The sequence below is a fragment of the Podarcis vaucheri genome (assembly GCF_965113315.1).
Source record: "Podarcis vaucheri genome assembly, chromosome: 1".
NCBI lineage: Eukaryota > Metazoa > Chordata > Lepidosauria > Squamata > Lacertidae > Podarcis > Podarcis vaucheri.
The window spans coordinates 71,123,588-71,137,421 of record NC_138759.1 but is presented as its reverse complement, the minus strand read 5'-3'; the positions used below and the strand labels follow the sequence as shown (position 1 = coordinate 71,137,421).

General features: G+C 39.9%; 1 protein-coding gene and 1 long non-coding RNA gene across 4 annotated transcripts in view; one reads left to right on the top strand and one right to left on the bottom strand.

Moving 5' to 3' along the window:
* LOC309516744 overlaps positions 1-8,965 on the top strand; it is a 116,288-nt gene extending 107,323 nt beyond the window's left edge. Inside the window, exon 9 of one of the 2 annotated variants that reach the window (XR_014212997.1) lies at positions 8,605-8,965. This is a non-coding gene — a long non-coding RNA (uncharacterized lncRNA). Of the gene's footprint in view, positions 1-162; positions 1,659-8,604 lie in introns of those variants that run through there. The other variant, XR_014212998.1, reaches the window with a different exon arrangement.
* The window catches only part of SBF2 (SET binding factor 2), a 227,000-nt gene that overhangs the window by 57,581 nt on the left and 155,585 nt on the right, over positions 1-13,834 (bottom strand). For both annotated transcript variants that reach the window (XM_082192752.1, XM_082192753.1), the window contains exon 17: positions 6,480-6,548. In XM_082192752.1, the coding sequence (XP_082048878.1) occupies positions 6,480-6,548 (69 nt within the window). The remainder of the gene's footprint in view (positions 1-6,479; positions 6,549-13,834) is intronic.

The following is a 13,834-nucleotide window of genomic DNA, read 5'->3' as shown; positions in this document are numbered from 1 at the left end:
GTTCTTGGTATGAGCTTTCAGGTATCTGAAGAAGTGTGCATGCACACGAAAGCTCATACCAAGAACTAACTTAGTTGGTCTTTAAGGTGCTACTGGAAGGATTTTTTTATATTTTGACTATGAATTTTAAAGTACTAGTAGTTCTTTGGGGTTTTTTTGCAGGCCCAGCTGCAGGAAGCCTAAGATTGCTGGGATGGGGCACAGGAGGCAATAACTACATGACAACATTTTGGGATCGAAAATGGCCACAACTTTATTGATTTACAGATGCCAGTAGGCTTTGGCATAGGCACTGGGTATGTATCCAAAATCAACCAACCTGACTGCTCACTGATCACATCATCAAGGTCAATACTGGGTTAAGGGACCCCATATGACACACACCGAGGACACCATTAAGGGAGTTCTATGGTCTGTTAGCCCCTGCCTGGACACATAGTCAGAATTCTTCCCCTTGGACCCATTTACCGGGGTACCCTGATACTTTGATGGGGGGGTAGGCTCCTTTCCACACCATCTGATGAGACTAAGGATCCGCCCCAATGCATTTTCCCATCAATGTTGTGACAATTGCTGTGAGGTAAGTAAAACCTCCAAACCAGCCCAATTAGGCAAATTCCTTCCTGGCCCCCAATAAAGCCATCAAGCAATTCCACGGCATTCATATGCACGGCCCCCCTGCCCCCACATACAGGTTTAAATGGTTTGAGGATAGACCTGAGCAAAGGCAGGCTCAACCCAGGTCCACTCCCCAAAGTCCCCCTGCAGTATGGCCATGATTGGCCAATTTAAATTTGAACAGCAGAAAAGTCCTATCATTCTCTGTGGCCTGCTGGGGCTGATGACACACCCAGCTGTGCAGGGACTTTTTGCCCCCAACCAACTTGCCCACAGCCACACCAGACCACAATTGCTGCTGCTCCTGAGCAGCATGGTAAGCAGTTTCTTCTTCTTCTTTATCAGTTTCATGTTATCTGTTTAACTTACTTTATTAGTATTGCAGTTTATGACTGTTGTGTGTTCTTCTTTTGGGGTTAGAAAGAATATTTATTGAGATGGTATTGTTTCTAGTATTGCAAACTGCAAATTGATAAACAATAGTGCAATCCAGGCCTGCTCACACCAGACTGTCAGGAGTTTGGACAGAGCCAAGGTATTTCTGCACCCAGTTTTGCCAGCTGGGTGCCATAGACAGAGAAATACATCACTGTGTCAGTGCTGACTTTCCCCTTCTGCCCACCAGTGGAGCCCAGTGGAAAGCAAAAGACTCAAAATTCCAAGGCAGGGGATGGGATGGGGCTGCCCTGGAATCTGCTGGATCTTCAGACAGTCTCACAGCAACTGCAGGCCAGCATCAGGCCTGATTTGGGTTTGACTGCTGCATCAGTCTAGAGCTGGTGCAGGGATCAAGCCCAATCGTCCTGCCACTGCTACTCTCTGGTTGCTGGGCGGTGCTGTGCCGTGGATGCAATGGTGGTTCTGCTGCTCTGCAAAGCTCCACCAGTGTGTGAATAGATGTTAATTGCACCCCACATGCTTACTGCAGCAGTTCAGGATTCTGGTGCTGGTACTGGCAATCTAAGAAGCACAAAAAAATTATTCACACAATGATTCAATAACGGACTCCCTGAAATGGTGGCTAGATAGATGAGGAAGGAGCAGTCAGTGAGCTTATCCAAACTCATCCTCATAGAGAACAACTATTAATCTGCAATTGCCAGTTGTAGGGAGTTCCTACAATATCCTGTAAAAGGTAAAGGTACCCCTGCCCGAGCGGGCCAGTCTTGACAGACTCTGGGGTTTGTGCGCCCATCTCACATCTATAGGCCGGGGGCCAGCGCTGTCCGGAGACACTTCCGGGTCACGTGGTCAGCGTGACAAAGCTGCATCTGGCGAGCCAGCGCAGCACACGGAACGCCGTTTACCTTCCCGCTGGTAAGCGGTACCTATTTATCTACTTGCACCCGGGGGTGCTTTCGAACTGCTAGGTTGGCAGGCGCTGGGACCGAGCAGCGGGAACGCACCCCGCCGCAGGGATTCGAACCGCCGACCTTTCGATCGGCAAGCCCTAGGCGCTGAGGCTTTTACCCACAGCGCCACCCGCGTCACATATCCTGTACACTTCTTTAAATCACAGGACACTGTGAACTCTCCCTCTTCTGCAATAGAATGTACACCCAGCAAGTTTATACAAAAAGGGATAAGGGAGCAAGGTAATTCCTACATCTGTTGGAATGGACAGGATCCTATCTGATTGTTGCTGGAGTAAGTCTTCTGGAAATAACCTACAATAAAAAATGAATTTGTGACACACCATGATAGAAAAACTTATAGAGATGTAGAACCAGGAGCATGGCCATCTTGTGTGACTTGTTTTGAAGGGCACTGCAATCACAATTTAGGATGTGTCTATGTGCATAGGTGTATACATAAGAAAATGCAGTTTACAGCTCTTTTATTTAGGATATGTACATTTGTATCATGACTGGGCACAAGAAATCCTGATCAAATATAAAAGAGTGTGCTCTCTCTCTCTCTGCAAAGTAATTTATTGGGGCATGATCCTGCCAAAGAACCTTTAAATCTGATAGGCTTCAGAAGGGAGAGATTTTAAGTATATGTCTAAGACTCCCACTGATACCCTTTGGGTTTTAAAGTGCTCTACTTGGATAAATCATGCTCAGTATTTTCAAACTGCACTTCTGAATGTGCAGCCTTAGTACAGTCTTAACAATGAATGTGCAGATTTCTCCAGGGTAATGCAAGGTGCAAATATTTAATTTCCAGTTCCAAGATCACAATCACATTCTATACACTTACAAAAATAATGTAAAGGTCATTTTTGCCAAGATCATTTTTGTGCCAAGTTGTAAAACCCCAACAGGGAGCATCCTAGATGCTCTGACATATGTTCATAACAATTATTGTGTGAAAGGCGCCACTATAATGTGTATCCAAGAATGTTCCTTTGTGTGCCAATTTCAACATGATTAAAATGGGTAAAATATTGATACTGAAGACTACCTGTGGCCCTACATCTATATGCAAAGCATTATGATAAGCAAAATAACTCTTAGCTAAAATAGTGGTCACAAGAACATTCAAATTTTAAGGTTGCTTTTCGGTTCAGGCACCATACTAAGTGTATTCAGAAGCTCAGGGTAAACACAAACAGCTCTGCTATCCACATGATTATGGCACATGAGATTGAACACCCAATAAGATTTATGTTTCTTGAAAAAATGGCCTAAGAAAAAAACATATGAAAATAATCATTATTCCATTAGTATGTTCATTTCATGGAAAAGGCTTTGAAAGTACGCAAATGAGGTAGGGCCCTAGTGATACAGCTTATTGGCGAAAACCATTTCCTCAGAAATAATGTACACAAATCAAAAACCAAACGCCTTGTCTGGGGAATAGGTAGGAAAGCATGGGTGGAGGAGGGCGTAGAAATATAAACAATGTCTCAGACTATGAATTATTCTGCTAATCCCAAGGGCTAGATTTACAAAATATCTGACCAGTGTTTAAATTTTAACCTTAAATTGAATACTGATTAGAACGTTTTTTAGAGAGGAGATCATAGACCAGTGAGAAATCAAACAACTGTCATGTAATTCTTTTTGCGGGGGTGGGGGGAAGCGGCGGGGAAGGGAATAATTATATATAAAACTTTTAGCTGAGTTAATCAAGCAAAGTGAATCAATGATCTAAAAGAGGTCAGTTACATAATCTAATTGCACATTGTAATTTCTCAATGAAACGTCTAATATTTTTCCTTAGATGTTATTATATCTGTGCAGTTAAAGTTAGTCATTCCTAAGGAGGCCATCCTAAACTTGTTTACATAAATTCCACTGAATTCACTGGTATGTATTTCTGATCAATTCTTGTTATGGCATCTCATCTCTTACCTTCAAAGAGCACAAACTCCATAGCACAGACATAGTGAGGCTGCGTATACAGCATACATTTAAAGCACATTCTTCCCCAACCATCTAAAGAATCCTGAGAATTGTAGTTTACCCCCCACAGCAACAGTTCTCAGCACCCTTAGCAAACTACAGTACCCAGTATTCGGGGGGGGGGGGTAGTTCTTCAAAATGTACAATGAGTACGCAGCCGGAGGATCATTTTTCACTTTTCTGTGAAAGCTCAGTGGTTTACAGCACAGCGCCACCCGCATCCCTTATCGGGCTATCTAGGGTAATGTTTTGGCCAGGAGCCATCTCAGGCTGCGGATCCAATTCTTAAGAGGTAGTATAAGAACTTCTAAGACCAGCTATTCTATTAGATAAAAGCATCTCTGTCTCAGCTTTAAGCATTAACCCACAACCAGTTCATTACTGAAGTGAACCTTTGTTTAGGTATTCCATTTTCTTTCTAGAACTAAATGGAAAGGAGAGGGAATGGTATCATCAGCATAATGTGAATGCCACACCATATCCCAAATCTCTAGACATCCTTACACAAGAGCTCATATATATGTTATGTAGAACTGGAAACAAAATGTGCTGGATCCCTAAGTCTAAGCCAATTTGAGCAACAGCTTCCCAGTACCACCATCTAAAATCTGCTTTCCAGGAAGAACTAGAGTCATTATAAAACAGTGCATACAAGCCACATCCTGGGCAGGTGATTTAGATGAATATTAAGGTCAATTACACTGAAAGTAACTCATAGCGCAGAAAGAATCAGGAGGGACCATCTTCCCCAGGTCAGTTCCCATGGAAGATCATGCACAAGGGCAAGCAATGTTATCTCAGCCTACAGGGTGGAAACTAGAAATTTGAAAAAAGGGAAAAGGCAATCTATAGGCAGAAGTATTGCTAGGAGAAAATATGTACATAAATTTATTGTGCACTGTTTTGCTACGACATTCCTTTAACAACTAACACTGGAAAATTAACATAATAGGCCGTCTTCCATCAAAAGGAAGGGAAACATTGTATCTTGTACAATTACGTGTTATTTATATTTTAAACAAATTCCAATTGTATTACTAATGGTAAACAGAAACACTGTTTTCTGCCCCCAAGGCTAAAGTTGTTTGCTTGCACAGGACATTACTACACACAGTGAAGAGTGCTCTTCCTGACTTAGATGAATCACACTCTTTTGATTTCTTAGATCTAGTAATTTAAAATTGAACTAGAGTGAAGTTATAGTGGTGTTTGTATGAAATTTTCTTCCAGGCCACAAGTATGCATCTATTGTACTGACTTGTTGTCCATGAATTTAATGCTGACGGCTATGAGCTTGTGGATTTCTTCAGTCACATCCTGCCCTGTCAGGTTTTGTAAGAGTCTAGTCACTGGGTATTAACTACTGGAATTATACTGGACATCACATGAGGCACAATATACTGTAAACAGAAATTCTTTTTCGTTATTTTAATTACACATGTGCAATGCCCCTAGACTAAACGTCTTGGAAGCCACAGGCTTCATGAAAACTTTAAGAAGCAATTGCCAGATCACATAGCTAGCCTTCCACCAAAGCAGATTTTCTGATTACTATGAAGCATTTTGCACTAATATTAATATTTTAAAGACACAGAATTCACAGCATTCCTACCTGACAACCATGCTAACTTGACTTAGTAAACGTTTTTAGTGAAAACTCACTGGTTTACTGAGTTAGATTAGAAGAAGCTGCTTCCATTTTGAAAGTTTGGTACACATGCATCCAATCTAAGCAGTATTTAATTTTCAAAGTTTATTGTGAGCACCTGTACCTATAAAAAGAATTTCTTCATAGATTAATAGAAAATACTGTTGCACTCGGGTCCTGCTTAAAAGGGCTTACCATAGGCATTTTACAGGTAACTGTGAGAACAGAATGCTGGACTAGATAGGCTCTTCTTAAGTTCTTAGCAAACAACTAAGGAGCTGGAATGAGGGAAGGATAATATCTGGTGTTTACTTCTAGAATAGAGCCAGACAGTAGAAAGACTAGGTCCTATTTACATGTAATGGAAAGCCATGGTCAGAAACATACAATGGTTTACCACAAATGAGCAGTATGCTGGTACACACTGTGCAAATCACTCCACTGCTGCTACCTTTTCCGTGCCAGCTGTGATTCCAAGAAAATCCCCACCTCCGATTTAGGGGGAAAACCTCCTTAGTAAAAATTTTCCACTGGGATAGCAGGCAGGGAAAGGGTTAAACATCTCAATGCGCTCCATGCTGATGAGAATCATCCTTTTAACTGTAATATAAACCAACCCACTATGCATTTGGGGTCATGTCTAAATATGACCATGAATTGAATGAATTCTGAGTAAGACAACCAAATCTCTGACAAGCTTGGTTCTTTAAATTAGTGTGTTTGCAAAGTGTGGTATGCGGATGGGGGTACATGAAATGGCTTCAAAGGGTATTATTAAAACTAAATTCTCACAAGAAGGGATCTCAATTAATATAGAGGTATACAAGCACTTATTATCAAATTCCCAGAAAACCACAACTTACCCTATAGAAAGCAGTTGTTAGTGGCAGCAGTGCTGCAGCAATGTTGTACTCTTCTGACGTTGAACAATCCTTCAAGTTGAAACAAAAAGAGGAAGTTAGCAAGTTATTCTAATCAGCTTGCATTTTCAACTGTAATTATGAGGATTACCCACAGAGAGCTTTGAAGACCAGAAAGAATCCTACTCAATCATGACAGAAGCAAATATAGCCTCCTGGTAGTTCTTTAAAAAACCAAACAAACCTGAAACAATCTGGAAAGCAGAAAAAACTTCCATCTGAGATGTCTATTTACAGCTAACCAATCCTTTTGGTGCCTATATTATAATAAAGCCTCTTTACACCCCAGATTGCATCAGTGTAGTCAGGTATAGTGTGGTCAGTATATTTGTGTCCGTGCGCCAGGTAGCTCAGTTGGTTTCGAGTATGGTGCTGATAATGCCAAGGTTGTGGGCCACCTGCATATTCCTGCATTGCAGGTTAGACTAGATGACCCACAGGGTTCCTTCCAACTCTACAGTTCTATGATTCTTTGATCTTTGTGCCTGTGTTGAGAAGTATCTGAGTTCAGAGAAGGCAACTTAGGAAACTCCCATGTCATTTAGACAGCAAGAGACCATTTTAAAAATTAGTCTATTTGTGTAACTTGGGGATACCAGGCTCTGCCACCCCATACTGATCAGATTTCATCAAGCAGAATGAATGAGGGAACTGTAGAGCTCTGGATTATAGGTTGCAAAAGAAAAAGTAAGGCACCCTGGATTGTCATAAATTGTCAGACAAATCCAAGAAGGACATCTAAAATCCAGGATTCACAAACATACTTCTTGCAATGATTTCTTCCCCACTCATCTGCAATCCCAGAGACTAGATACAAGCATTAGCCATAGGCTGTTTAACAACAATTGCCACCGTTGTGATGGTTGGGGGCAGGGGAAACATTTCCTATCTGGAGCTAAAAGTCCATGGCACTGTGCTCTCTATAGCATGGTCTATAGCTGTTGTGATGGCTCCAACCAGCAGTGTTTCAATGGTTTCCCCGGCCTCCAGTAATGTTTGAGATTTTCTTCCTCTTGAGCTGCATTAGCACTACTGCAGAGTTCTAGATTCTGTACGTACTTTCCTTACGCTTCTGACAATTCATTCAGTGCATTTAGATTTTGTATGCATTTTTAGTTTAGTTTAGTTTCCACATGACATCAGTACATTAAAATAAATGACAAAAACCACACAAGCAACAATGTAAAGAGCACTGGAAAGCTAAATTTAGAATATTTGTTCGGATTGTAACCATTTGATTTCAATCTCCGTAAACATTTCAAAAAGTTAACTGAGCTGCCAAGAATGCAACTCAGGTTTTTCCAAAGTGAGTATAAATCAAGCAATTGCAAACCAAATTAAAATCAACCCACAATTGTAATAAAAAGAAGCAGATGGTTCTTTATGCATTTTAGGGTTTAAATATGTATGCGTATATTTATTCTTGCCCTTAATAATTTATACTACTATTTTCTTAGCAGCAATTAATCTACTTGGAAAGTTAATACTGGAACCTGAAAGGACCAAGAGGCGTCAGGAGTGATGAGAACAAGGAAATAAAAGGGATTTTTTAAAAAATAATAGAGCAAGAGGAAAAAGAAAGTTTATGCTAGAAAAGGTTTAATATTCAGTATGCTTAAGTTATGGTATCAGTGAGACATCCAAGAAGGTGGGGTGAGTGGGAGCACAGTCAACTATATATATCTATTCAAGGCTGATTGTGACCTCTTCCTCTTGCTCATCAAGTTGGCCTCTACATGCCTGAGTGACTGCCACCTGGTTATGCTGCACTGTTGCCTCTTAAAATTTGTCCTGTTAAGGCATCTGAAGGCAGTCCTGTTTAGGGAAGTTTTTAATGTTTTATCAAGTTTTGACTATTGTGCTAGGAGCTGCCCAGAGCAGCTGGGGAAACCCAGCCAGATGGGCGGGGTATTTATTATTATTATTATTATTATTATTATTATTATTATTATTATTATTATTATTTCCAAGTACAAACCATGGAGGGGGTGGGCAGAGAGATTGGACAAATCAGAGAGCAGGAGAGATGAGACAGATTAGTTGCTCCTTTGTTTCTCTTTAGCTGTAGCCATTTTAGGAAAAAACCATGGCAGTAGAGGGAATTAGAAATGGTACCACAGGAAATAATGAAAATTGTCAGCTGAGTGTTCTCATAACAAGCTAACAAACAATTTCTTAGGAACTTGATTTTTTGCTCCATAAGCAGCACCTGTGTGTATAGTTGTTCTACATTTACTAAAGTCAATCATTATTTTTCCCATTAAAACATTATCTGATGTCTTTCCTACTAATTTGTCAGGGTTTCCCCCAGTCAACCAAAAACCAGGTTCTATTCTGAAAATAATTATAAAAGGTGCATGAAGGGATATACTGTGCTACAGCTGCATGTCCAGCTGTCACACTACCATAAAATCATACTAGTTGCTCCTTCAAACGATCTCCCCCAAAACTTGACAAGCCAAACCAAAAAGCTAGGTCTGATTTATTCATGTTTATTGGATTCGTTATTAAGCTTGGAACGTACAGTGGTGTTATTAAAGGCTAACTAGTCCATAGATTATCCTGTTTCTGGTGAATTCCCCAGCACAAAAATGGTTCAGCAGGAGCCAGGCATTCATAGGTTTGAGTGAATTCAAGATGGAAAAGGGGGGGGGGATGAGGGTTGAATGCAATTTTTCACTAGTCAGACTTGGAGACAATTAGTTCTACTGCAACCCAAAACAAATTTTACCTAGATTTACCCTCAATAGTATTGTTAAGTTTCGGCAATACAAAACATCTGTCTTGAGCAGCTCTACAGTACTTTAAAACTAACAGCGGTCAAAATCAGTGATGACACTGATACGAGTAAGATTCATTGTTCCTTCATTTTTCTCTTACAATAGAAAAAAAAAGCTCAACCGTCACAGAAGAGTGATTTCCTACATTTCACATCAGTATTGTCACTTATTGTAACAAAAAACTATTAAACCTAAGGGCTCATGTTCTTCACTTCCCCCCCTTAAGACAATGATAAAATACAAGAATGACAGCCCCTACGTTTCTGCACATCTGAGTTTCTTTAGCAAAAATGCCATGCATGTTTCTGAAAACTGTCATGAGGCCCATAGCAATAAAGTTCAGCATACTCAGGCTGTAATCTTCTCCCAAGGAAATGGTTGGGATGCCAAGATGCCTTTTGACTTTTATTTCACAGCAGGACTTCATTCGCTGCAACTCTGTCCAAACCTTAAACTACAACATCTGTGATATACTGGCCCACAACAGAATTTGTAGAACTATTCTACAAATAGTTTTTAAATTAAGCAGTGGGATGCTTTATAACACATGACAAACTAGGAAGACAAAAAATATCAATAGACGCTGAGCATTACTGCTGCTCCAGAGGATAGAACCAAATCAATGGATTCAAATTACAACAAATGGGATTCCGAATACGCATTAGGAAGAACTTTCTGATGGTGAGAGCTGTCCTGACAATGGAACGGACTACCTTAGAAGATGGTGGACTGGAAAAAACACATTTTCCCCACGATTAGGAATAGAGCAAGATGATGGTATATGAATGATATGCAGCAAGTGTGCTTCCACAGGGGGCTCATCACTAACACTACGGACACATCTTAAATTCTCCTTACGTCTTAAGTATGAATTTAAGATTAAGGCTTTCTGGGAAATGATATATAATGAAATGAAAAAGGTACTTAAATGTACTTTCCCTAAGAAACCAGAGGCCTTTCTCTTGGGCATTGTCGGCCAATTGGTGTCAAAGAAAGACAGAATTTTCTTTATGTATGCTACGACAGCAGCAAGAATACTCATCGCAAAGTATTGGAAGACACAAGATCTACCCACTCTGGAAGAATGGCAGATGAAAGTGATGGACTATATGACATTGGCTGAGATGACAGGCAGAATCCGTGATCAGGGGAAAGAGACGGCGGAAGAGGACTGGAAGAAATTTAAAATCTATCTTAAGAACTATTATAAAATTGAAGAATGTTAAAATGCCGAGGTGTTGAGAGAAAAAGGGATACAGTGACATAAGATTAAGTTAAAGAAAGGACTAAGAGGACACATATTTGATAAAATTGCTTAGAAGCTGCTGAAATAATCCTGTAAATTGGGATGCAGAAAGGGGAGGTATGGGGGAGTCCGAGAAAGGAGGATTATGGAAAAAAGGTTATGAAATTATACATGTTTGTTTGTCTTTTTATTTGTTTGTATTGTTTAAAAAAATGTTGTAAAACCAATAAAAAATTTATATAAAAAAAATTCTCCTTAAGTGGTGTGATATTTCCCTTTTACCTGAAATGGTAGGATATTTCTCCCTCATCCAGGCCTTGTTCAAGAACTGGATTCTTTCTTTTTTAAGGAAGTTGATGTCTGCAGAAGCAGCAAACAGGACTCTGAAACTTTCATTCCAGATGAAATGAAAATTTAAGAAAATGAAAATAAGAGTGATAGGCAGTTGAAAAATGTCTGTTGTAGAAGGCCTAAACATAGCATTCTGTGCTGTTAGGAGGAAAACTAAGCAGATGTTAAGTGGTTTTTTTTATTAAACTAATGTGCCTATACGAAAGGTACTGTATAGAACATCTGACCTTTAATTGTCTACAAGTCACACATTTCAAATGAATTTATTTCCATATCAGTATGGTAGACGGCACCTGCAAGCTTTCATTAACTTAGATGATAGTTAGACATATGAAACTCATTAACCTGTTCAATTGGACTTCACATTAGTAGAACAATATATTTTTCCCATTTTATCTGATCTCCCTTCCAACACAACATACCCAGGATCCATTATTTTCCCATACATTCCTTGTTGGGTTAATATTTTGAAAGTGTGCAAGCCTACAATATAAACCTAAAGTGATTTCATTGCCATAGTTTCCTTCTCTATGTTGTACTTTTGAAAGGAATCTAGGAATGTTTAAGAATTACCAGCTACTGTTCCCACGAATCCCAAGGGAAAGCCAGGACAGTTAAAAAGATATCCCACTTAGCAGTGCTATTTTGCAAGTATGATAATGCGACAATGGAGTACAGTACATGATGAAATATAATTATTTATTTTATAAAATTTATATGCTGCTTGATTATAGAAAAAACCTCAAACCTAAACAGATGACACCAGACACAGTAGGATTGGGGGCATATGGGTTATGGCTTTCATAATCAATGATTTGCAATATACTGCAGGCTTCAGTTACTTTAGATCGTATTCCAGTTGATCAAAACCACGTGGTGCAAATGCCTTCAGAATCTCACTCTCACCCTGATATGCAAAGTATAGAAAAACAGAGTGCATCTGCTTTGACTATCCTTCACTGGTTCCCAATGACTCTGGTACAGTGGAACATTATGATAGTGGCTACATGCAAAATGACAATGCAGCAATACTCTTCATAAGCTGAAAGACAACTGTGCTAAGGTTAGGGGGCAGGGGTAGCCCAAGGCATTTTGGCACCTGAGGTGAAACATCCCACTTCTGCCTCCAAAATTGGTGGTGGTGGTGGGGATAAGCTATTGTCCTCAAGGGCTGCCTGAAGCCCAGCAGCAAAGCTGGGTTGCGGAAAGTCTCGCCTCTAGCTGAACCAGCAGGAGTGGAGGCGTTTTGCAGAGGCTTGCTGCCAGTCCCCCTCTGCCCCTAGAGGCCAGGGATATCAGCAGCAAAGCTAGGTGGCAGAACTGCTTCACCCCGCCTTATGAGTGGAATGGCTCTGTTAGGGAGGAAAGGAACATGAGAGAGGTGGCTTAGCATGGTGTGAGAACCAGATATACAAAGTGCATGTTTATCAAAAGTTACATTACAAATATAGTGATCTGAAAGTAGCATAAAAAGCACTAATAAATAATGACATATGCAGTTTGATTATTTATGCCTCCAGCAACATAAACTGATCAATTGTTAATGTTCTTATACATTTACTAAGAATATATATAGAGGAAAAAAATAATGTTTCCAAAGAGAATTAAAGTAGTAATGGTGGGAAATAAATCTGCTATGTGTGTCATCTGGATGACTAGAAATGAAGTCTCAGTAAGCAGCACGTAGCAAGCACATTAAACAAAGCTTAATTAGAAGATCAGGGCTTCAAGTAATTTGAACAATTTGCTTGGTCATTGCTCTGAATCATCTCAGCCATCAGTCACATATTCTTGCATCGATTGAGCTTAATCTCCAGATGACTTTAAAGTTTTACAGGCTGAAGCAAACACCGAGTTAAAACAAAAAGCAGGAATGTGAAACCCACATAACCCATGGGACAAGCAGAATCAGATTAGCACGTAACAGGCATCTCTCTGTTTAAATTACTCTTTTTAAAATAGTCAACTCAAGATAGGGAATAATTCCTTTGATTTTTTTTTTCATTTGATCCTGTCATGAAGCTACACCTCCAGCATTCAGCCTTACATGCCCATCTCCTCAGTTTGTACCTCACTCTCAGCTGTGCTCAGGGAAGTTAGAAGTCAGAATGAAAGCAGCCCTCTGCTCCAAGGGATACAGTCCTTTGGCCTATGAGGGCACATTTTGCTACAGAGAATGCAATTTCATTTAACTCTGAGGAGCCTATTAATACTACTTCCACTAGCAAAGTCCAAAATCTGAAGGTAAGGAAAAAACAAAGAAAAATTGCGGCACAGGCAGGGTTGCCATACGTCCGGATGTTCCCAGACATATCTGGAATACTGTAGTCGGCAGCAGTGCCTGGGTGAAAATCCGGATGTATGGCAGCCCATGTTGGCAGTGCTGTTTTTCCATTAAAAAAGCTTAGTAACTTAACTGAATTTTCACTGTTTGAAATATGGCAACTCTACACAATGGCAATTATAAAACAAATAGCACTCTTCCATAGGATCACAGGGGATGCACAAGGAATTTATTTAGCTCCCCCTGCAAGACACACAATTTTCTTTATGAAAATCCCCACTGCTCTGAAGCTACCGCTGTTATTGTGACCACTACAGCAAAAGAAAAATAGTATGAGTAATTCTATAAATATTTGTCGCTGTGAGGAGCAGTTAACTGAATGTTACAATACAATAACCTCCCTTTGGAAATACATAAAATCTTGGAGTGTACATGTGCGTGTTAGGAAGTGAATCAAGAAAGATGAGTCTTAAATTACATGAAATCTTCCTAAAACTTTACAGTTATTTCCATTTGCTAGAGGATATGACATTGTAGAAAAGTACATAATCACTTCCCATAACTAGATTCTGCAACAATTTAGTCAATGTAGTAAAACTGCTTGCTATAAAAAAGGGGGAAATCCCTGCTCTGTCAC